This window comes from Sphaeramia orbicularis, chromosome 3, assembly GCF_902148855.1.
Source record: "Sphaeramia orbicularis chromosome 3, fSphaOr1.1, whole genome shotgun sequence".
NCBI lineage: Eukaryota > Metazoa > Chordata > Actinopteri > Kurtiformes > Apogonidae > Sphaeramia > Sphaeramia orbicularis.
Genome location: NC_043959.1, coordinates 31,185,314 through 31,211,548, shown reverse-complemented (window position 1 = coordinate 31,211,548; position 26,235 = coordinate 31,185,314). Strand labels below are relative to the sequence as shown.

Here is a 26,235-nt window from a genome sequence, read left to right as displayed (position 1 = left end):
TTTAATGTGCAAAAACAAAAGCAAATTTATAGATCATGTTTATGTTTTGTCGTCATCAGAGACACAGTAGATCATTCTAATATGACAAATTTAATGTGAATCATGTTATTTCAAAACAATGAATTAAACCATATATAGACAAATATAAAGTTGTGGCCATAAAGATTCAGAACCATGTACAATTTCAGGCCACTGACAGTCTGTGGGAATCAGCCAAACTGGACCAGATCATCGATTGTTCATGTTCCTACTCATCTGATTTACTCTCTGAAACATGATGGGTCACTGAGGTTGGTAGATTGAACAGCAACAGCGTGTCCTACCAGGAATTTGGATGCAAAATACCAGATAAACAAAAATCTTGAACTTCATGAACAGATTTATTTGTAACTTTATCAAGATTTGCTGTGGAAAATTTGTCCCATGTGGAAAATTATACAAGAAAACTTCTTATTACAGAGAGAAAAAGGTGCAAAAAAGAGTAAGGACGAGGAAGAAGCAAACAACAACAACTTTAAAATACATCTCTGGAAAACAGGTGATGTGTAGTAACTTTTGAGGCCTTGAGACATTTTCAGCTGTCAGTGTCAGTCTAACCCTGTCACTATAGCAACAGCCGCTGAGTTGAGAGACGTGTTTTGACAGGAAGTGACCTTGCTATGACCTTCTGACTGATGTCACTGGTCCGAGGAGGGGGTCAGAGTTCAAGGCCAGTGTGTGTGTGTGTGTGTGTGTGTGTGTGTGTGTGTGTGTGTGTGTAGACTGGCAGACTGTCAGACCAGCGTGACAATATGTGGTTTGAAGTCTTGTTAGAGCTTCATCCAAGTTGTTATGATACAGTAGTACTGGGTTTTGGCTTGTGTTTTACTGAATACATTCTAATTCATCATTATTATAAGACTATACAGATGTAATCATGTGATCAGGACACATGCTTTAATTATATCCACTATAGTAACTACTGTGTGTTTACATTATATGTCACTGTGATGTGACTGATGGTGGGAAAGTCAGCCTTGTTTTATTACCAACTATGAATCTAAAGCCTTGCCTTTTCCAAGCTGATATTATTGCATTTAATGTTCGAGTGAGGGTTGTGGTTTACAGACGTCTTATAAATGTAACCTAGAATGTATTATTTAAGTAATGTTTGACTGGAAATTAATACAGCTTGGTTGATAAACTGACTGTATAAAAACCACTTAAATGTTACAGGCTCATACGTCTTTGGTCTTACATATGTCTAGGTAATATGACCAAAAATATACACATTCTCATATCAGTGATTATCATATTAACCCTATAATGCCAAACGTATCATATTTGACACATGAGTTTTGATGAGTTCTACATGATCAGTTTGATATTTTATATATTAAATACATATTATATTTATATATTTTTCTTGAAAAACCTGATGTATACAATTACATACATGCAATACACAGACAGTCCACCAATGAGGAGGAATTCTTTCACCTGAGGCCTTTCCGGTGACACTACAAGATTGTCATTAATGAGGAAGGAGGCAGAACTTTGCCAGTTTTGAAAAGGAATTACCAATTTGTTAGACATGTTTGTGTTATGTTTTTGTTTGTTCAAAAATAATATTTGAGCATTGAGACCCGATGTATCAAATATGATACAAAATTGAAACTCATTCATGGAAATTGATGTTTGAAAAAAAAAAAAAAAAACTATTTTGACTGTTCAGAAGGACCAATAAAGGCTCCAGTTTCAAAGAACTGGAATTTTCTGTCAATGATTTAATGGTTCAGGCTTTACAGGGTTAAATGTCAAATATGCATTTATTTCTAGCTCAAAGGCTGATATTTTTTTCTTTTGTGAATATTGAAAAAGCAATTTGTTTACTATGGTTTAAATCACTACAGTCAGAATATGACATGTCAAAGAGAATGTCATTTTGAAGAAGAACACTCATATTAATTAAAATTGTAAAAGCAACCAGTTACCTTCAAACAAGACTGAAATGTTTTGAAGCTGAAAAGCCAAACAAAACAAACTCAAAACAAAGATTGACATTGCAATGAATAAAATTAATGCGATATAAAATATGCACCATGGTAACAATAAACAAAGATGGTTAATTGTGGTCATTTTCTTCTTCTGTCGCTCTGTTTGGGCCCAGTTTGGAGGACTGGTGACCACTACTCCTTGATGTCTAAAATAAACTAGACCCCCTACCTTACCCATAATAGAGGGTTTGGACCAAGAGGTGCCTGGAACTGGTATCGAGCCACAGTCTTACGAAAGTGTCATATGTTGCAACAGGGTTCAGACTAAGCTAAATATAACTTACATAACATGTTCATTTCTCAATTTTGGGGTGCAGAAAGAAGTTTGACAGTGGCTGAACAAAGGTATTTGAACTTAACACCCCCATTATGATTCCGATATTACCAGTTGCATTACACTGTAAATCTCTCACCACGTTGTTTAAGGTATTAATAACTAATCCTATTGTAATGAACCTTTACAATGTAACCACTAGTTTCCTGTTCAGTCAAAATCCATCCAAACCACGGCCTCTTGTGGCTTATTGCTTTAGTATAATGTTTCATGCTGTAATGCATTCCTTCAGCATGCGGTACTCGAGGTTTGTGGCACAGAATTTACACTGGAACACGCTTCAGTGTGAGTAGATGTATCAGACTGATGGCTTGTTTTGGTCAGGGTGACTGGCTGCCTGCTTGTCTGGAAAGCACAATCTTTGAGTTGGTTTCATAGTGAGAGGAGAATCTAGGCCTCATGAATAATTCTGCTTTATCTGGCGCTGCTACTACTGCAGTCTCTCCGCCGCTCCCCGTCTCTCCCTCTTTAATCTGTCTCCTCATCACCTTCTCCTTTACCCCTCTTTGTCTCCGCCTGTCTGTCTGTCTGTCTGTGTTTCTGTCTGTCTTCCCTTCGCTCCCTCCGTCTCCCATCCTCTTATTGTTGCTGTGTCACCGCAGAGATGCTGGTGTCAAGAGAACAGATGGGCGGGTGCCGCAGACGTCGGTAACCTTGGCAACTGCAGCCTCACCTGCTCAGGCATTACCAGGCTTTGCTTGTAGTGTCATCCGAGACGCTGCATTGCCATTATCCCAGACTCCACAGTTCTCTTTATCCGTATATTCTCTACTAAACTCTCACATGTAGGGGTGTGTTTTGGCAAGAATCTGGCAATACGATACAAATCACAGTGCTAGGATCAAGATACAATATATTACCATATATCATGATACTGTTAAAAAGGCATTTTTTACCACCACCAAGGAGATTATGTTTTTTATCAGGGTGTGTCTGTTTGTTTGTCTGTTTGTTTGTCTGTTAGCAAGATAAATCAAAAAGTTATGGGTGGATTTTGATGAAATTTTCAGGAAATGTTGATACTGGCACAAGGAACAAATGATTAAATTTTAGTGGTGATGGGGGGGGGGGGGTGATTTGCCTTGGCGGAGGACTGTGCTCTCTGAGTGCTTTTCTAATTTTGTTTGTTTTGTTTCTTTTTTTTTTTTTTTTCTAGAAGATTTAAATTGCACCAGATATTTGCACAAACACTAAACACATTGCTATATCACCAAACTTTCCTCTGTAAAAACTTAAACCTTAAATTATGTTTTACAGACATTACAGTTTAAGATCCTGCTCAAATGTTCATATTCTATTGATATCATCACATTATAATTGTGCAGTCTCAACAAAGGAACTAACATCTGCCTCTTTAGGATGCTTCAAATAACAATCATTTAATAAAACGGTGTTAAATAATAATAAATAAAATAGAAACAAAATAGAAAAAACAAAAAGGAACATCCGCAATACTACACACTACTCTTTAATATCGATACAGTATCGTGAAATGAAATATTGCGATATATTGCAGAGCTGATATTTTCTTACTCCCATATTCATGTCACACACAAGTTGTAACTAATTCATCCACATGACACACATGTTTACAGATCTCTCCATCATCCCTTCAGTCATCCTGGTTGTTGTGGTGTTACCATATGTGAGGAATTAGGACTGCCTCTGTGCATCTGGATTATGTTTGTTTACATTTTGACCAGTTTGATTCCATGTAATTGTCAATGTCACTTGTAATGACTGAATATCAATTAAGATCTGCTGATACACAGAGGCTCCTTGTTGACTTCTGTCCCCATTGAGTCAAGGACAACAGCAAACTAAATTAAACCTCTAAAGAAAATCAACCGGCCTTTTAGTCTGTTATGATTTTTTTTTTTTTTTTTTTACAGTTTAAATAGAATTTCAGCCTCTGTGGTTCATCCCTGACTGGCTTTATCAAATCTGTGTACTGTATTTCTAATAAGGATTGCTCTGTTACAGGGGCACAAATAGCAATAGGAGCAACAGGGTTTGTACGGGTGCTTGTAATCCTTGAAAATGCTTGAATTTCAATGTTGTGTTTTCAAGGTCTGAAAAGTGCTTGAATTTCAGTTTAAGTGCCTGGAATTCTAACTCTGTGATGCAATTTATCTATTTATTTTTAATATGAACTCTGCCAGGTTAGATGACAAGCAACCAACAAAAAGGTGATACATTTTGAAAAATAAAACATTATGTCAAAAAAGAAAATTAGCTAAATTAGTTAAATTTTACAAAATGTGGTGCCCTTTCTTAGAATTTGATGAGACTCACAATAATCTCTGAGTAGCCTTCCCTTTTCTTTTCTCTTTTTTCTGTTGTCTTGTTTGTTTGTTTTTTGTTATTGTTCATTTATACTGCACCTATTTATACTTTCTAAATATGGTTGTTAATATTTTTTATAATTTGCATTTTGTCTTTCAATCTTTTCAGTGGTTATTTATGTCTGTCCATGTTTGGGCATGGTTATGTGTTGCGTCACGGGTGGATGTTGTTCAGAAAATCTGAAATTATCTTCCTGTACAGTGACTGTGTTATTCATGTTCTGTTATCAATAAAAAGACCTTTGAAAAAAAAAATTAAAAAGAATTAGCGAGTGCTCTCAGGTGAAATCCAGGTACATTTTTATCTTAATCTTTGGCTCAGTGTGAATGTGTCTGCAGTGGCTTCCCTTTTTTTGGATAAAACTTTGTATTCTCCTTTAATTTCTAATCTTTTTGCTATTATGAAACCTAATTTTACATGTTTATAGCCTAAAACAATATACATCAGTGTGATAAAAAGTGATAAAAATAATCACGAGATAAGATAAGATAAGATAAGATAAGGTAAGATAAGATAAGATAGATCCCACAGTTAACAGCAGCAACATACAACACATAAGTGCAAAGAAAAAGACAGGTAGAAAAAAAACACAAGTGAGAAATGAAATATAAAAGAAAATGAGAAAATAGTAATAATATGAGTATATGTATTCCTATAGATATGTATTTTACCCCAGCGATATAGTGATGTGCTGGAAAAATTTTAAAAAGACCCTTAAATGCACTTGAAAAGTGCTTGAATTTGACCTTGAAAAATATGTGCGAACCCTTAAGCAAAATAAAGAAGCACAAACTAACATCAATATTGGCCAAACTGTCATTTTAAATATCAGCATAGACAGAGAATTTTGCAATTGGTGCATCCCTAAAAATATATAAATGTTGAGTATGCATCTTTATGTTACAACTGTGCACTGTGATTTTGAAAAGTTGTTTTCTCCTCTTCGTCTTAGCACAATAGGCCAGTTTGCTTGGTAATGGCGACCAAACTTTCCAGGATCCAATCGTCATCACAGTTATAAAAACATGAACACATTGTCTTCAGGGTGTGGAGGTGAAGGCTGACTGTAGCTTACACATGAATGCACGTGTACATAGATGTTATTAGACGTTTACTTTTGCATGTTTGCTCACATTGCACAGCACATGGAAAGACAGAGGCTGATGAATCCCTCAGCAAGATGATAGATAGTTGCCATGGAGATTCACCGGTGGGAAGGCCACAGATGCCCCAGGCAAAAGAACAGAAAGAAGAGACACACACTGGGCCATTATTAGAGGGCAGTTTGATATTCTCTGTGTAATCGGCATCATAGAGCAAGGAATTCAGTAGAGACGCACTGATCTGATACTGGTGTTGGATGTTGATTGGATATTGACCCAGACGGCTGGATCAGGTATTGGTAGCAAAGGCCATGATGAATAAGTCAATCTATTGAGTTCAATTGTGCACATACTGTCGCTCTCCTGGTCTAAACGACACACAGAAAACGATAATATATGGATACATACAAAGAATGATTAGTATCTTCCATACAGGATGACTTATTGCTTATTGATGAGCCCATAAGGACCCAGCGTGACATTTGTGGCAGTTCCCAAATGAGTTTTTCTCTGTATTTAACTATCCTTAAGTGGTTTATCACCATTTATTGTAATATTATCCTCTGTATCTTGTGTTTTATTCAATAAAAATCAGTTCTTTTCCAATATTTAATTTACTAATCATGTAGATGTTCATGAAAGCTCAGAGTAAAATTTTATTTCATGTATTTATTTTACCTTTATTTAACCAGGAAGTCCCATTGAGATTAGGAATCTCTTTTCCAAGGGAGAACTGGCCAAGGTAGCAGCCATACAAAGTCCAAACAACATAAAACACATGCATGATACACAATGAACAATAAAACACAATAACAATTATTCAGCCATAATGGCATCAAGAAAAACAGTGACACTCCTCCTTCATTGCATTCTCCATGATACTTTTAAAATCATTAATAGAAATGAATGTATGTAGTTTTACAGTTTACAGTTAGTGTAGTTTAAAATTGAGGATTATTATATAAAAAATAGAGAAAACTGAAGAAAAACTTTGGTGAATCAATGTTGTCGAAGATGACGGTGTTTCCACGTTTCCCTGCGGAGCCTCTGAATGTCCAAATGGGCCATGAAAAGATGACAAACTGCATTTTACACCAATTATTTACATGTATTAGCCGATCAACAGATATTAAATATTTTATATCAGTAGATGATTTTGGTAGATGGTGGATGTTTGGGTCTCTATGGGTTAAACACTGATGTCAGATCAGTATTCGGTATCAGCATCAGAGGTGAGATCAGTGCATGTTTACCGTACAGAGGTGTGTAAGGTTATTGTATAAGTATTTTTTTCTTAATATTGTAATTGAAAATAAGTGATCCCCTTTTGATCACATTTGCATCGGTGCATATTTCTTTACATTTACATAAGCTGTTTTGTTTTGTGAGGTAGTATTTATCTATATTGTCATGATAGCAAACTTATCACCACCAAAATTTGCATCACTTTATCTGTTTAGCTCATGATTACTTGGAGCTTCATCTGATAGGCCAAATGCTGGTATGCTACACGTGAATGCATGGAACATCTAAATAAAATGACTTCTCTTATTGTTTGGATGTCAGACAGTTTTTTTTTTCTTTAATTTGTTTAAAGGGGTCATATTTTGCTAAACCCACTTTTATTAGTCTTTGGTACATTTATTTGTGTATTTGGACCCTAACAATTCAAAAGTTTGAATTTGAACCCTCCAGGTGCTGTAGAGCTATCTTTATATTCATTTTGGCAAAAATGGAGTGGATTTCTAAAACCCGTTTTAATTCCTGCTTTATTTGTTGTGTCTGTAACTAGTTACGTCACAACATTTGCACATATGAGGTCAAGACTTCCGACGAACATTTCTCTGAGTGTCCAAACATTGAGCCAATTACCTCAAATGTTCAGTTGCTAGTTGTATTAATGAACACAAGTGGTTGAATGGGATAGAGCAGCACGGTCAACAACCTGGAGGGGGTGGGGCGTGAAGTGGCTCATTTGCATTTTGGCCAGCTCTCAAAACGACCTTTCTGATATCATTACTCAGAAATACGGTTGAAGATGGACCTGTGGAGTTGAATTAATGAAGAATTCAGACCCAAGCATAGCATTTACAGTTTATGTAGACCACAGGGAAATGTTTTTTTAAAATGCATAATTCCATCTAAAATGAGCAAAATATCACTCACTTAATATGTGGCTTCATATAATGATGACAATGAAAGTGCAATTTATCAGTTGCTGTCTTGAAATCACATATGCTAATGATATTAATTAGTGTCATTCATAGGGACAATTTATGAGTCTAAAGGTTAGAAGACAAGTTTTTCACCACCTTTTGATGCTACATCCATTCGTCTTTTCTGGGAAGTTTTGAGAAGTATTTTAGAAAATCACTTCCAATCATCGTAAAGAAGAGAGATACTTGAGCAAACTGAAAGCTTCTTTATACAGCAGATGTTATCATCATACAGTATATACCGCCAGTGTAGGTGTGTGGACTGGTGCTGTGTGTTTCTTTCTCTGTTCCCACTCTGTCTGATCTATGAGCCTTTTCCGGTTCCACAGTGAGCTCTGTGTGTGTGTGTGTGTGTGTGTGTGTGTGTGTGTGTGTGTGTGTGCGTGTGTGTGGTTTATTCCCTTTCTGTCCTTCGGTCTCTCTTGCTCTTTCGCAGTTCAGACATTTGTTTCCGTAGCAGCAGACAATTTGACCTTAGCAACAAACATTCTGATTCTCACCTTAGCAACAAACCAAGTTCTACGCTGTCATGGAAACCGCAACAGAGCTGTCAGTTAGGTCCGTTGCTAGGTGACAAGGAAGAATAGTTAGTTTGTGACTGGGTAAAGTAGCTTCTTACATGTGCACATACTGCCATCATGTACATTAGATCTGTTTTATTTTTACTCCTATTTTAATATCAGTATCTCATACATCATGTTTTATGCTGATGCCCAGAAGTCAAAGGGTAGTCTATGATACATGATGAAAATGTGGATTCAGTTGCAGTTTATAAGCCATAAGCAGGAAGGAGTGAGGAATGAAAAGAGGAAAAAGCAGCCCTACAAACCATAACCACAACATGCTAAAACCTAACTCTGCCTCCAACCACAGCATAACTGTAACCTCGCCTTAACCTTAAAACATTACCTTAAAATTGAACTCATCACTTCCAACCTGTGCTCCGTCCCCATAAGGAATCTGAGTTTTCACAAGTGACGTTGTAAACAGATTTACATCCCCATAACTCATGCACAGTAGCTGTATTCCAGATGTTAGTTCTATGCCACCCTCATCTAGTTGTTGATCCCCTATGGAGTCTGAAATGCTTGGTAATAATCGACCAACAGGAAGAGCGCTATCATAAAGCGAGATCAAACACACACACACTTGGCTTATAACTCCAGTCCCATGGTTCTCTCTCTCACAGTGAGCTCATTAAAATGTGCAAAGCGACCCCTCTCGTCTTCACCCTCTCTCATCTCTCCACCATCTCTTCCTCTTTCATTTCTTTCCCAGTATTCCCCATCCATCGACACAAAACCTCACAGACTGTCTCTTCATCAGTTTTGTGACTGCGTCACACTCCCTTTGCATCAGTTCCAAAAGCCACGTATTGATTTGGGATTATGTCGCACTGTCAACACACAGTTTAAAATACTGTTTTACTTGTAAGACTGATCGGCATGCATCGTGTATAGACACCCGCAAATACACTTTATATGTGTGTGTGTGTGTGTGTGTGTGTGTATGTGTATGTGTGTGTGTGTTTGGGGGAGGGTAGCTCTGCTTTAATGAATGGTTGCCGGGTAGAACAGGAGGCGTGAGGGAGGAATTTGTTAATTATGAATGGAGCACTTCTCTCTCAATTTGACCAACACACAGTGGTAGCATGTGTGTCTATGTGTTATTGTGGATTGACATGTGTGAGTGTATGGGTATGAGTTATAAGTGAGTGAGGGCATTTGTGTGTGTGTTCATGCCACAACCACACTATAAACAAACATCTTGCATACCTATTGTTGCACAGATGTTGCAACAGGGCAAATAAGGACACACATAATTACCTCCATCACAGGGATTAGGTTTTCATTGCTTTTCTTGCAAGAAGGAGTTCACCAAATTTCATGAAACTTGGTAGATGGTTACGTCGAAGGCAATGGATGAACCAATTAAATTTTGGAGCAGATTCATAATAATGAGCAGAGTTTGTATTGCCCCTTTTCCTAACAGCAGGAAAACATAGGATAGAGGAGCAGTGGTAGATGTATGTTTTCAGAGTGCCCTTCTGTTTTATCTACAAAGCAAGCAGATTCAGAGGACTATTCCACACCAGATTGAGCTGCCTTCATTATGATGAAGTTTTTATATTAAGGAAAACGTTATATTATTTTAGTTTTTTAAGAGACTAAGAACTCCCTGCAGTAGGCTACATCATAATGGAATAATAAATCACCTGAAAATAGACAAAAATTCAAGTGAATGAAGAAAATAATGTAGGTTTGTCGCTTTATTTTCACTCTTGATGTCATTTTGTTCACTTAACCAAATGTTGTACATGTCTTGTTGAATTGGGGGCACTTTCTTGAGTATTTGCCATTCCTTTAGGTCCATCATATTGTACATTTTCCCCGAGTTTAGCTTTTAAAGGACCACATTTGATCATTTTTGGGGGAATTACCAAAGTAAAGATGGCTAATGGACGCTGATATGATTTTCCAAATTAAATCTATCGCTTACAATAGATTCTTCTGTGTGTATACATTCATATACTGTACAATTTACCTATTTTCTAATGCTGGAAATTACAGTTTTGGAAGAAAATATTAATCTAGTGGAATATTTAGGATTTAGACCCTTCCTCCCTCTATACTCCATGCATTTTAGTGTGTAAGCCTGTGTAAGCCCTCATGATAAACAGTGTCTCTTGAGGAAATCCCATTTGGCTGCTGTTTAATCTGAATTTTCCAGTGTGTACATTTCAGTGGCAGCAGTGATTATGGTATTCTCTAGACACGGTATATTGTGTAAGCCCTACTTCTGCTAGAAAGTCTTTAACTACATAGCACAAGAATGAAGCAATAACCCCCGCTTTTCTTGTCAGCTTTCCACCTGTACAATCCGAGCACCTTGTTTGGAAGTCGATGCTGTCTGCCATCAATTAAACTCACTGTCACTCCGGGGTCAGCTTTTTCCACATAGACTTACTCTGCCTTAAAATAGACTGGTGTTTACAGTTGCAGGTTAGACACTCGCTGGATCTGGGTCCCTGAGCGTTTGGCTCTCGCACAAACACACACTCACGAGACACTACTTTATTTGGACGAAGCTGCGAGTGTGGATAGTATCTTTAGAGGCAGATCAGAGTCTTGTGTAAATAGTGGCTGAATGTAAAAGGACACAAAAGCGCAGCAGTTATTCATCTGTTTGATAAATACAATGCTTTCACCAGAGTTTACTTTACCCAATACAGTAATCTACAGTAGCACAATGTAAATATTCACCTCATCTCGTGTCATTTTGTCACTACTATGCTACGTCACTCAATATGTGTGTGTTTTTCATATGGATCTGCATGTTTTGTGTTTCTAGGAGCGACCAGAGATATTGGTTCAGCTCTGACCAGGATGTGCATGAGGCATCGCAGCATTGAGGCCAAACTTCGCCAGTTCACAAAGTAAGATACACGCCCCTCTTTTCTTTATGTCTTTTCCACTTTTTTGTGTGTCCTCTCTTTCTTCCTCCTTTCCATTTGCTGACCTTGCACTGTTGTCAATTAGAGTTTGTCTGATGTTTTTTAGATGCTAAACCTCAAATGTGTTTCCATGTAAGGCTGACCTTGTTTTGGGGGGAGGTTATGATTGAAGAAATACTTGTAGAGGTTTTGATGTCATTTTTATGGGTTCTGTTAAGCACATTGCTATGTCTTTGCAGCGTCGAATGATGGTAAATAAATACAGCTATTGGAACGTTAACGCAGACCAATCTGGAAACCTCACCAAGAGTCTGTTTTCAACCATTGTTTGTCTTTGCCTTCATTCTACATACTATCTAATGGCTTTTCCATAGCAAAGCTATTACATTGATGTTAATGGTAATGATGATGATGATGATGCATGACTATGTTAATGATAGGGGTTCCTTTGAAGATGGAGGCAATCTGAAAGCTATTGTAATGCTACATGTCGTGTATATGTTTAGTTTAGTGATATTCAGTTTACAGTATGTGTACAGTTGTTTCACATATGTGTGCGTCTGTAGGGAGGGACTGCAAAATAGTAAAAGAATGAAATGGAATAAAACATAAAGATTTACAGTCGAGGTTGAAAGTTTACAAGCATCTTCATCATCTTGTAGACTTCCATAAAGCTGGTTCCTCCTTCACAAAAAAACTTGGCAAACTTTTGAAGGTGCATGTTCATTTGTTTAAGCAACCAGTAGTACAAAAATATCTTACATCACACTTTAAATAATTGTAAAGTAGGTGTTTATTAAAATTCATTTAGTTTTCAAAATGTAATAAAATTTACAAACATCATTTTATTGTTTTGTCACCGCCTGTTGTCAAACTGATGTCTGTTCTGGTTCAGACACTGGAAGTCTAGTGGTGTGAGGTCTGGTGAACGCGGAGGGTATTCAACAAAACCCCTACATCCAATCCACAAGTTTGGCGAGTTCACCAGACCTCACACCACTAGACTTTTTTTTGGGGGGATACCAAAAAGGCAAAGTCTATGCAATGAGACTTGCAACAGTCACTGAATTGAGGGCAGCCATTGAACGTGAATGCACACAAATACAAAGGGAATTGTTTTGTGACGTGTGTGATTCCATTGCTTCATATTGTCAGCAGTGTCTGGACCAGAACGGACGTCAGTTTGAGAACAGGCAGTGACAAAACAAAAAAATGATGTTTGTAAATTCTATTACATTTTGAAAATTAAATGAATTTTAATGAACACCTACTTTACAATTATTTAAAGTGTGTATACATTTTTTGGGATACCCTGTATGTATATTTTTAGACCTTTATTTAACCAGATAGATTCCCATTGAGATTTCTTCTACAAGGGTGACCTGGTCAAGAGGTCAGCAGCACACACCATGAAAGAAAACAGGTTTTACAGACAGGTAGTAACAATAAATTAAAACAAACAGTAATAATATTGTAATAACAGAAAAGTTAGACAGGTTTTTAAAGTGCAGTTGATAAAGTGCAAAAATTTAGTTGAAGTCACAGCAATTTAAAAACACAGGCATTTTCCGATTGACTCGCTGTCTTGTCCGTAAGATGGAACGAAAAACTTGAAATGACATGAGTTCTGGCCTTTTCAGCTCCACTTGAAGTGTATTCCAGGCAGAGGAGGCAGCAAAGCTAAAAGCTCGCATCCCCAATTCAGTTCTAACTTTGGGCACATTCAAATAATATAAATTACAAGACCATAAAGAATACTGACTGGTTGGTCTTTGGAGAAAAGAGGATAGGTATGACGGTACCATACCTAGAAGAGCTTTGGAGGTTAAAGTTAACCAATAGGTCAACCTTTGTGAATTCAAAGATGGCCACTCAGCTTTAGTATATAGTTCACAATGATGAGTGAGACAATTACAACCAGTAAAAACGTGTATTGCACAATAGTAAACAGTATTTAACGACTGTAAACATTTCATAAACATGTAAATATTTCAAGAAGCAGACGTGCTCTGGGTGGAATGGTGGCCTCCAAACATGAAGTGTTAGGGGTACATTCCTGACTAGAGCAGGGCAGAGGTTTCTATATCAGGTTTACATGGGATTCCTCTTCGTGCTCTAGTTTTCCCTGCCATACAAGCACACATATGTAACTCAATTCATCTCCAGTGCACTTGACCAAGGTACTGGTTTAGATCTGGAGTTGGTCCCCAGATGCCTTCATTAGCTCCTGGTGTACTAGGATGGGTCAGATGGAGAATGGAATTCCCTAAAATAAAGTCAATGAAACATGTTCTGTCTTCTGATGCAACAAGTTCAAAAGTAATCCAGGAAACAGTCAAGGAACTGGTATAAAAGTATGGATGAAAACCTGAAAGACTCCAAAACCAGCATTAACCCATAAAAACTCCAGTGCTATTTTTGTGGCACTTCCCAAATACATTTTTCTCTCTATTTAACCTTTCTTAAGTGATTTTTCACCATTTATTGTAATATTATCCTCTTTATTTTGAGTTTTTTTCAGTGTAAATCATATATTTTCCTACATTTAATTCACTGATCATGTAGATGTGCATTAAAGCTCAGAGTAAATTCAAAAGTTATAATATCAAAAACAGGGAAAACAGAAGAAAAGGTGACTTTTTCAGTCTAATCTATCATTAACTGAACATAAATCCAGTGTCTCCATCCACTGTCATTGATCCAAATCTATGGGTTTTACTGGTGTATCAATGTTGTAGAAGATGACAGTGTTTCCACGTTCACTTTGGAGCCTCTGAATGTCCAAATGGGTCATATCTGATGACCATGAAGAAATGACAAACTGTATTTTACACCAATTATTTACATGTATTGATAGGATAAGTGGATCAACAGGTATTAAACAGTTCAGATCAGTAGATGCTTTAGGTCGCCAGTGGCTGCTTGGGTCTTTATGGGTTAAGAAGGAAGGCTGCTGTTTGCAAATGAATATAGTGACAAAGATCTGACCTTTTGGAACAATAGTCTTTAATCAGATGCGACTAATAACAAAAAAAGATGCTTGATCATAACATTCTTTATAGAGGAAGACAGGTGAGGCAGGAGGAACATGTGCACTTAATAAAACGCAACACACTATGAAAAAGAATTATGTAGAAATTTGCACTGAAACATTAACTGAATAGATCAGCCAGGAAACAACTGGACACAAATGGTTCATTGATTTCAAGCCTTCCTCCAAAATGGTAACACCATGGCTTAAGGGCAACTGAGTTAATGTTTTGAGGCGGCCATCAACAAGCCATGACCTTAATTTAATGTAAAATTTGTGGGATATACTGGAAAAAAAAAACAAAACAAATTAATGCAAGGAGGCCCTTGAACATGATTCATTTGCACAGTTGCTGCCAGGAGGAATGGGTGAAATTCCTAATGTGCTCTGTACCACCAAATATGAACACTGACCCCAAATGTCCTCAAACTACACAGCATCAAAATAAAGTAGTTAAATTTATGCATTTAATCAAGATCTGTCTAGATTTGCGACCTCAACCATGTATTCTCATTTCATTTCATCTGAATTTTAGAGGCCCAGAATAATTGATCAGTAGTGCTAACTTAGTTTCTTCACATTCTCAGATAGAGACAGCAGTAGTTCACTTATATTATTAGGGATCTGAATCTGATCACTCTAACTTGTGTCTTCATGTAATCTCCCATGTTTTTTTTCCCATAGTGCTTTGATGGAGAGTCTGATCACTCCCCTTCAAGACAAGATTGAAGACTGGAAGAAGACAGCCAACCAGCTGGATAAGGATCATGCCAAAGGTACCCCCACCCCCACCCCCATACAGACACACACAGTTTATCATGATAATCCAACCAACAACTGCATTAGCAAATTTAAGGTCATGCTCCTACATTTGTTGATAGTCACACTTTGTTAAAAACTCAAATGTATATTTAATTTACGCACACTTTATTTGTTTTTTGTTGTTTTGTGTGTGTGTGTGGGGGGGGGGGGGGGGGTATGTTTTTTTTAAATTGTTAATTTCTTTTCTCCTTTGTTTTCTTGTAAGTCACTCGGCTGTTTTGTAAAACGATAAAAAGTATTGAATAAAAAACAAAAACAAAACAGAAATGTACAACTTTTAACAACTTTCAGAAAAGCACTTGGATCTTATAATTTCATTGTAGATTCTCACATTAAAAGTGACATTAGAGAGTTATCAACCACCTGAAACAATCCATGTCAGAACCTCTGATGAGTCAGCTTTACGGCCTTAGTGAAGCAAATAAGAAGAATATACAGGATGGGTGAAAAGTAACTAGGCATTAAAAATTGGTAATAAAATCCAGATTCTTATTACAAATTTACTGAAACAAATGATACATGTTCTTTATTACATGTGAAAATGAAAGTATATCTTCATATTTCAACTTAATCACTAGTGGCATCAACTAGTTTCCTCAAACAGCCAGGGATGGATTAAACAACTTTCTGAAGGACATCGTCTGGGATATCATTGAAAACCTCCTGAATCCATGTCTCCATGTCCTCCAGAATAAGAAAATAAGAAAATCCCTGTTAGTGTTGTCTGTTTAAAAAATATTCCTAAAAATTCTATAAGCAATTTTTAATGTCTAGTTACTTTTCACCCACTCTGTATGTCTACTTACAGTGCTACTATCAGTCATTAAAGTTCAAGATTTTTTTTTTTTTAAAAGAAAAAAAAAAAAACAGTTCAAGATTAATGAGTAAGATTGTAATTATCCTAGACTGAACAGTTTCCCATACCCTGGACTAATATCTGTGTAACCACATGTATTTCCAAACACTAATGTGACTCTTACCACATGCAAGACGTTCAGACCCCATTAAAAAATCTTTCTATTTACATCAGTACTAGACATGCACATGTTCACACAGAGTGCCTCACATTCCTACAACTAAAGCATCTCTGTTCATCCTGTTTCAAGAGTACAAGAGGTCACGCCATGAGATCAAGAAGAAGTCATCTGACACCATGAAACTACAGAAGAAGGCTCGTAAAGGTAACCATCTGGAGTTAAACAGTTAAACAAGACTGAAGATGTCCCTGAATGTGTCATGATTGCCAAAAATGAATCTTTTGACTTCACTTGTAGATCTTCTATGAATATTTTCCTGATGTATTAAGGACATTGTATTATCAGCAACAAACTGAGCCAACATTTACAACCACATATAGAAGCATGTGTCATTCACTGAGGTCAACATGCATATTCTGTTTCCAAAACAGACAACTATAGGTTTATGTTGCCATCTTGTGGCGCTCAGATGTACTGCAGGTCGTTTCTCATTTGTTCTGAAACACTTCAGTCAGTGATGCAGCAGCCAATAATTAGTGCTTTCATTGTGGAAAAGCTTCCATTCGGTTGCCAGGCAGATATATACACACGTAATGTAATGTTAATACAAAGTGTTTTTAAGTTAAGAGTCCTACAGTGTGTTCAGTTTCATTAGTGGAAACCTGGTAATGTTAACTTTGAACAGTGCGAATGATACAATAGATTAGTTTACATGCTATTATTATAATGAGTCCATAAATGTGGGTACACTGACAGTATAACATTGCAGTGTCCTTTGCTCTTATGCTCGCAAGTGTCTGGTTAAGCCCTGTCAGTGCTGATGCTTGGTGATGTTATTATTTGTAAATTTACTTTTGGTTGCAGCAGTATTATTTTGGCTCTAACCTGTGGCACTGTGGCTGTCTTGTGATGGCTTCCTTGTACTAACCTTAACAATGAGTTCTGCTATTTCTGCCCCCTCTCCCCTTTTCTCCCTCTTTCTCTGTATCCCTTCTTCTCTGTTCTTATTTTGCTTTCTCTTTGCTGTCTCCCCCTCTCATTGTCACCGTCTCTCTCCCACCCTGTGGTATTTGTCCCCCTGTAATAGAGATCCAGGGTAAGTATGGTGCTATTGCTCGCTACAGCTATGCCGTTTCATTTCCCTGACTTCCCTACTTATCTAATATGGTTATTGCTACATTCATAATCTAAACCTTCCCAGTTGCCATGGGACATTTTCTGGGTGGATTAGAATATAGAAACCTAGTTTTAACAGTGTAACTCCTTCAGCAGCATTGTTTAAGTCTCTTATTGACACTTCAGTTTAGTATAGATATCCATATAGTCAGTTAAGAAGTTGGAGATGTGTTTCATCCCGACATTGCATGATGTAATATCTTCTTCCTCCTGCATGTCTTCGGTAGCTGCAACTATTAGCTTTGTAGTCATGCCGCAGGCTTTCATTCTACTCCTCCTTTTTTGCTCAGTTTTTCATTCTATCTATTACTGCAGATACCTCAACTGCCTTTGTTTTCCGTTGCATGCTGTAACACTACAAAGAGTTATTTCATGTCTTGTACTCCATACATTGCATTATCATGAAAGATAGGATCCACAGTGGACCATATTCACACACCTATAGTATACATTACATCATGTGTTAATAAGATGACTGTCCCAGTACAGTAAATACTGAAGTTTAAAACAAACACACAACCTACGTTTTGGCTTTGTGCTAAAATGGATTAGTAGTTACTATTTATATGAGATGAACTGATGGTGAAGGATAGATCCTGAATGACTTTATCACACCGCTCAACAATGATTTTGCTACCAGGAGAAAAGTATCTGATTTTTTAATTTTTAAATCAGGTACACTGATTCCAATTGTGAAGATTTTAAGTTATACATAAGTCAAGATATAGACATTAGCAAAGTTCTCTCTGAAAAAAATCAAAATGTTACCAAGTGTATTTTTCTCATTTCTAGTCAAAATATCTCATCACACCTAAAAGAAGACAGAATCACATAAAGAGTAACTTTTCAGTGAGATATAAAGAACTTATTTTTTAGACAATAGATCTTGAAAATCTTATTTCAAGAAATTTTACCAAGATCATTTTCACTTGTTCCATTGGCAGATTTTTTTTTTTTTTTTTTTTTTGCTTAATTCAAGCAAAAAAAAAAAAAAAAAATCTGCCAGTGGAACAAGTGAAAATTATCTTGGTAAGATTTCTTGAAATAAGATTTTTAAGATCTATTCTCTAAAAATAAGTTCTTTATATCTCACTAAAAGTTACTCTTTAGGTGATTATGTCTTATTTGAAGTGTGATGAGATATTTTGACTAGAAGTGAGAAAAATACACTTGGTAACATTTTGATTTTTTCTAGTGCTGTTGTTTTAATATTGAAATTCAGGTGCTTTCAATACGTGAAAGATAAATGCGGTGCAGTGCAAGTGAAGTAAAGCTGAAATCAGTTCCATCAGACCCCAGATTTGAGAGCTCATTGGGGATCCCATGTTTGTGCAAGTGGTTTTCTTCAGACGGCTTCCTAGTACTAACCCTAACAGTGAATTCTGCTATTTCCTAAATTATGATCAACCAGCTGAGGAGATGCTACAAGCATATGAACAGACAGGTTGCAGAAAGTCACTCAAAATTCCACTTGCACTTTGATTTTTTACACCTAATGTAAGTGATGAGTATTAAGATATTTCTGAAATGCAAACCAGAAACTGAGGGTGCTTCAATGCAAACATGATGGGTAATTACTGTTGGTTTCCACAACCCAAAAAGTACAAGAAACAGTGTCTAAAATATTTTTGGACAGTTTAAGCACAGTTGATGCAACTTAAAATTGTTCCTCATCGGGCCTGATGTTTGTATCTGTAGAGAAACTTGGCGCTTTTGGGAATATTATCATATATTTTGACTCACATAGCTAAAAATCCTAATGTGCTGGACAAAGTCTTATTTCAGATTTAGGGTTTAGTCTAAGTCAAATGTTTTTCCAGTCACAGTTGTTTAGTTTCAGTATGTGTTGACTTCCATGATGGCTGATACATACAGTTGTACTCATAAGTTTTCATATCCTAGTGGAATTTGTGATTTTTAGGCTATTTTTCAGAGAATATGAATGGCAATACAAAAACTTTTTTTCGCTCATGGTTAGTGGTTGTGTGAAGCTATTTACTATCAAACAAATGTGTTTACTCTTTTTAAATCATACTGACAACAGAAACTATCCAAATGATCCTGATCAAAAGTTTACATACCCTAGTTCTTAAGCCTCTGTATTGGTCCCTTTAACATCAATGACAGCTTGAAGTCTTTTGTGGTAGTTGTGGATGAGGTACTTTATATTCTCAGATGGTAAAGCTGCCCATTCTTCTTGGTAAAACACCTTCAGTTCTTTTAAGATTTTGGGTTTTCTTACATGAACTGTATGTTTGAGACCTCCCCAAAGTGGCTCAATGATACTGAGGTCAGGAGACTGAGATGGTCCTTCACTTTTTCCTGCTGTAGCCAATGACAGGTGGACTTGGCCTTGTGTTTTGGGTCATTGTCATGTTGGAACATCCAAGACTGTCCCATGCACATTCTGTCAGGGTTTGTAAACTTATGAGCACAACTGTATCAGATATAACAGCCCTTGTTTATAATGGCTCAACAAGACAGATATAGAAAAGACTGACGGGACAGATAAGAATAGACCAACAGTATACGGCAGTAAAACAATATTACAAGAGCTATGTTATTGAAACATAAACCTACGGGATGAAGCAGGGTTAATCACAAGCTTCAAATGCTTTATCTGTTTTTCCATGCATCTTATGAAGGTATTTGCGTCAGCAGGGAGTTGCCAACAGGCTGTGAGTCATAGTTATTTTAACAGAGCATCACTATAACAGGTTTTTTTGTATAATAATAAATAAAAAGAATAAAACAACATGATGCAAGTGTAGCTTTCACATGAAAATCAAGGCAAGAGCAGAGCCAAAACATCAAAAAGATGTTGCTGTGTGCTTTGTTTCACTTGAGTTCCATAATGTATGCCAGTGGTTTGCTGGAGCTGTGCATTATGGAAAGCAGAACCTGAGAAACCACACAGTGTTGAGGCTTGTTTTTTTTTTCTGCACCCATCCACGTATTTTTTTTTTTAAAGACTCAGACCACTGCACCTCGTTCTCACTATTACACCTCCTTTTCATCCATCTCTTCTGGTGCAAAACAATGAACTAGTCATAGTGTTTCATCATCATACTCTGTCTCCTCTCTTATGGTGTGTTTTTTCCCCTCATCGCCACCGTACCCTTCCTACCTCAGGCCGAGGTGACCTGCAGCCCCAGCTGGACAGTGCCATGCAGGATGTGACCGACATGTGCCTGTTGATGGAGGAGACGGAGAAGCAGGCGGTGCGCCGTGCTCTGGTGGAGGAGAGGGGACGCTTCTGCACCTTCATTGGCTTCCTCCAGCCTGTTGTGGTAAGGAGACAGAGGGGATAGCAGTGTTTATTCTGTTTATTCTTTATTGAGGATCCCCATTAGCCGACACACAAACAACAGGCTAGTCTTCCTGGGGTCCTCTTAAAAAAAAAGTACAGGATACAAAAAAACAATACACAGATCCAGCTACAGTAAAAAAGAAAAATAAAAAAAGGGTGAAGGGAAGGGAGGGTAGATTTGTGATTTGCACTACCATGAAAATCATCTGAATAGGTTCATACTGTCTACTAGAACTTATACAGATTTCCTTTTCTTATTTGTCAGACATATGGAAAAAGAGTTAATTCCTTTTTTTTGGCTTTTTTTGGTGAAAGAATTAACTCTTTCCATATGTCTGACAAATAAGAAAAGGAAATCTGCCATGAAAATCATTTCCATTTGTTTCCACTGGGAGGCAATATACTAATGGGTGGATGGATAAACAAACTAATCAAAATGAATGGGCCTATTATTTTCAAGGCACAGTGCAGTTCATACTAACTTTATATCATTTCTGATTTGTGATAGACACTTTAGCACACTTGATTGAAAGTCAAGATGATCTGCATTAAATTATTTTCATAAAGTATGATTAGGTATACACCAGTCGATGGGGGTGGGACCTTTTTGTGTGGAGTTTTCATGTTCTCCCTGTGGCTGCTTGGGTTCTCTCTGGGTACTCCAGCTTCCTCCCACCATCCAAAGACATGCACTGATAGGTTAATCGTTTAATCTAAATGGCCCATAGGTGTGAATGTGAGAGTGACTGGTTGTTTGTCTCTATATGTCAGCCCTGTGATGAACTGGCGACATGTCCAGGGTGTACCCCACCTTCACCCTTAAGTAGCTGGGATAGGCTCCAGCGACCCCCATCACCCTAGTGAGGATAAAGCAGGTTCAGATAATGAATGAATGAATGAATGATTAGGTATCATGTCAACAGCACATTTCCTATAGGTATTTAAAACTTGTGGAATGGAACATTTTACAATCAAGGCGTGGGATTTTTCGATATTATTCTGGCGTTATGAGGATTCTGTGGACATATATAGACTAGATTTGGAATTTTAATCTAATTTGCACATTGTTTGTGGCACAAAACACCTATTTGCACTCTTCTAGGGTAAAAACAAACATCTTACCCTGTATTTAAGCATGTTTGTAATTTTGTCTGCCTTTTATTGCACTTCAAAAAGAGATGGTGCATCTCAAGGGGCTATCATCAACAAAATGAAATTTGAATTTTAAGTCGACTGAGAACCAATTCTCATTTCTAATGATACCTTGGCCAAGAGACAGCAGCTGGAATCAAATTATGAAAAAAAAAAAAAAGTTGTAGTACAAAACCACTCATAAATCAGTTAAAACCTGGTAAAATTGGATGCTCTGAAGAGCAGAAACAGCTACTTTTACACATTATGAAAGAAGATGTCAGCAGGGTTTGGGAAATAAGCAAATATCAAATACCTTATCAAGAACGTATTTGATGGAACAAAGCAGGGAGGTTGTGGAATTTTTTGGGGGAGGAAATTATGTTTCTAGTGAGTGTGTGGACAACTGCATGTAAAAAAGAAATATTTGTGGAATACACAGTTTCACTAGTCATGTAAACAGCTTATTGGGAATGTCGTCTTTTTCAGACATTATGTTCCTGTATGATGTTATGCATGGTGGACATAATACAAGAACATAACACTTATAGCCAGAAGGTTCTATGTTCGATTCCCATTTAGACCTGGGCCTTTTTTTGTTGCGTTTTCCTGTCTTCTTGTTTCCTCATTTCCTGAAGATCATCTGAATTCCCCTACCATCAAAAATATGCCTTAATTCTCCTGTCACTGCAATTGACCAATGTATAGATGAAGATTTGTATTCGGTTACAGAATATTGTAAATAAAAGCTCACTCTTATTGTAAAATGCTAATGCTAACGGTAGATGCTGTGTGTGTATAAGAGTAAAATGCATTAACCAAATTTCACCATAATAGGGATAATAACATGAATGAACCTTTATGTAAACATACTCATTGTCCCTGTTGTGTAGAACGGAGAGATCGCCATGCTGGGAGAGATCACCCACCTCCAGGCCATCATTGATGACCTCACTGTGCTGACAACTGACCCCCACAAACTGCCCCCTGCCAGTGAACAGGTGAAACACACAAAACACACGGAAAAGACATGTAAAAAAAACTTGACATGTGTGTCTTTACATCATTCTTTTTTTTTATTTTTCAACTTTTATTTATTTAGTGCTAGACAAATATTGTGACATGGGTATCAAAAACAAACAAACAGACCACAAAAAAAAAACGTTCATAAGACATGGACATTACGCAAAATAAAGACAGATGCAAACAGAGGGCTTTTTACAGGTGTGTTTGTGTGCGTGTGTGTGTATATATTTGTGACTGTTTATAGTTTTTTTTGTGCGAGTTGTGCATATTCAGGTGGAGACAGAAGAGGGAATGAAAACGAAATTGACATTCTGGGAAGTACAAGGATCAAAAGCAAGAAATCAGTAAAAGGTTTTAAATAATGGTATAGAAAGAAGCTTAAGGGAAAAAAGACAATAGAAAGAAAGGAAAGGAAAAGGGAAAATGAGAGACAAAAAACACCCAAAATCAATAATCCCAAATGCAATAATAGTGACAGCCTTTACTTTCTTTTTCCTCCTCTCCTCCCCTCTCTCTCCTCCTTTTTCTTATGTTTATTACTGTTATCATCATTCCAATTTTCTAGATTTCTATAATATACATTAATTGACTTTTGTTTTTTCATCATTCTGTCTTTGATTGATAGAGTGATGTATTTATTTCGAATATGAATGTCAAAAAATAAGAAAAATAAATAAACAAACAAAACATTTAAACATAAAACATACAGTACATATTCGAAAAGGAGTGAGAAGAAGTATAATTTATAAACTCCCACCCCTTCTCCTTAAAAAATTAATAACAATAATAGGCTTGCTAGTCTAAACATATCTGTACTCTAATGCAGTGGTTCCCAACCTTTTTTGGGTCGTGACCACATTTTAACATCACAAATTTCTGGCAACCCCAGACATTCAAAACGGAGAATATTTTTTTGCTAAAATTAATTAGTTTTTGATCATGTAATAATTTCTTATATTATGTTGCAAATAAACATTAATTTTAGATGACATTTAATCTATATAATGTATATTATTATGGACAGAGGCAGAAAAGCCAGGTGTAGATTACTGCACAAAGTGAGAATTTGATTTTCCTTGGTCAGGATATGTACAGTCAGTCCAGCTTGGATTTACAAGGCTGACAATTAATACTGAACAAACAATAACTCAAACTATGAATTATGAAAGAGCTGCAGCATCTGAAACTGACCACAATGAACATTTGAAAGATAAACAGTACCACAGTGTTTCAGTTTCAGCTTCAGAGTTTGTCATGTCTTTTATGTATTGGGATTGTCTCTCTCAACTCAACATACATTTTTTATCAGGGAGTTTTTATTTTTATTTTTTATTTTTTTTATCAATTACTAGAAATTTCAGGTGACCCCATTTAAATTCCAGGAGACCCCACGTGAGGTCCCGACCCCAAGGGTTAAAAACACTGCCCTAATGCCTGATAATTACTGTTAAATAATTTTGTTTCTTTCTCTCTTAGGTGATTAAAGACCTTAAGGGCTCAGACTATACCTGGTCCTATCAGACCCCTCCTTCATCCCCAAGCAGCTCCGGTTCACGGAAGAGCAGCATGTGCAGGTACTCACACACATACGCACACGCACACACACACACACTCACACACACACACATACACACACACACACACAGCCATTTTAATAATGTGTACCAGAAAGAGGAGCCTTCTCTAACAGTTATGTTTCACTGTGATTGTCGGTCCGTTTGTCTTTGTGTCAGTCTTTCATAACAGTCATTTTCAGTTTAATGGAATCTCCAAATAAATGAACGTCAGCTTTCAGACAGAGACACACAGACTCTTTAATAACAAACACTGACAACTAAATCTGAAATTCTGTGGTTCTCTGTCTGAAAAGTTTTCATGATGAATGAGTGTGTCTGTCAGTGTAAATGTGTAGTAGCAGCCACCCAATGCAAGTACACCACTTTGTCTGTGTTGTTTAGTGTGTACTTGTGTGTTTGTGTGCCCTGGATCCTCATAAGCTTACACACTCTGTCTATCCCCTTCCTCCCTTTTTTCTCCCCCGTTTTTTCTCCCCACAACTATCACTCTTTGTTCTTGTCTCTTTCTCCATTTGTGTTTTTGTATCCTGTTTGTGCGATTTGCCCTCTTTCTCTCCCGCTGGGGTGGTTACCCCATTTACTGGGTGGGTGTCTGTGCTTTTAACTGTGATTGACATGTAACATCACTGCCTTTCACTAACCTGATCAATCGGGAACGCTACTGAACTCCAACCCACCGATCACCAATCCATTACAAAATAATCCTCCAATGCATCTTGAATTCATCCATCGATTTCTCATGCTCATGCCTCCACATGTTATGCAACTCCTCTAAATCAAACCACATCCCTGTTTCAATGCTCCTTAAATAATGTACTCATTCCACTCGGGCAAACATCACTTTCATCCTTCCTCACCCCCCCCCCCCCCCCCCCCCCCCCTCCTCCATCACTCCACCCTCCCCTCTGCTCCTTTGCACCCCCCCCCCCCTCCACAGCAGCGTCAACAGTGCCCACAGTAGCGCCTCCCGCTCATCAGGGGGAGGCAGTAGTGGTGGTATAGGTGGTGGTGGTGGAGGCTCCCAGCCTCACTCACCAACTTCTTCCTCCTCCTCCTCCTCCATTCGATACCGCAGCAGCCTGCCACACCAGCCTCCGCCACCGGGGGGCATCGCTGCCCACCGCCTCAGCAGCGTCTCCTCTCACGATTCAGGCTTCGTCTCCCAGGATGCAAACATCTACTCCAAACCCCCCTCACCCATGCCTTCCGACATCACCAGCCAGGTACAAGTGCCTTTTGTGCATGCATGTATTTTTATTGAGTTTTAAGGTATTGGTTTGTTGTCACACGACTGAATTAATATATCGACACCTTCCTAAAATAATAGCAGAGGTAATTTTTTTTTCAGATTTTTCAGGAAACACACAGAACTTAACCAGAAATTGAGTATGTTAGGATTTACTGTTACATGTTACATTGTTTACACTACTGCTGCATTTGCACATTTTTATACTACTTGTATATTTTGAAAATCTTACCCTTTCATACAGCATATCTCTAATGTGCACATATTTTTTGATTGCACACTATTTTATACATTTATTTATTTATTTATTTATTTATTTATTTATATATACATATGTCTGTATCTTATTGTGTTGTAATTTAGATGTAAGTGCACTATCGTTGGCAGGGACCACCTGCAATGGTGTTGCACAACTGGTGTAATGACAATAAAGCCTATTCTATTCTATTC

General features: G+C 37.3%; 1 protein-coding gene across 1 annotated transcript in view; it reads left to right on the top strand.

Moving 5' to 3' along the window:
* mtss1lb (MTSS I-BAR domain containing 2b) overlaps positions 1 to 26,235 on the top strand; it is a 99,719-nt gene that overhangs the window by 59,791 nt on the left and 13,693 nt on the right. Inside the window, 8 exon segments of the mRNA XM_030161981.1 lie at positions 11,387 to 11,471; positions 15,205 to 15,296; positions 16,449 to 16,523; positions 17,407 to 17,415; positions 20,628 to 20,785; positions 22,830 to 22,937; positions 24,439 to 24,536; positions 25,477 to 25,762. Coding sequence (XP_030017841.1) covers positions 11,387 to 11,471; positions 15,205 to 15,296; positions 16,449 to 16,523; positions 17,407 to 17,415; positions 20,628 to 20,785; positions 22,830 to 22,937; positions 24,439 to 24,536; positions 25,477 to 25,762 — 911 coding nt within the window.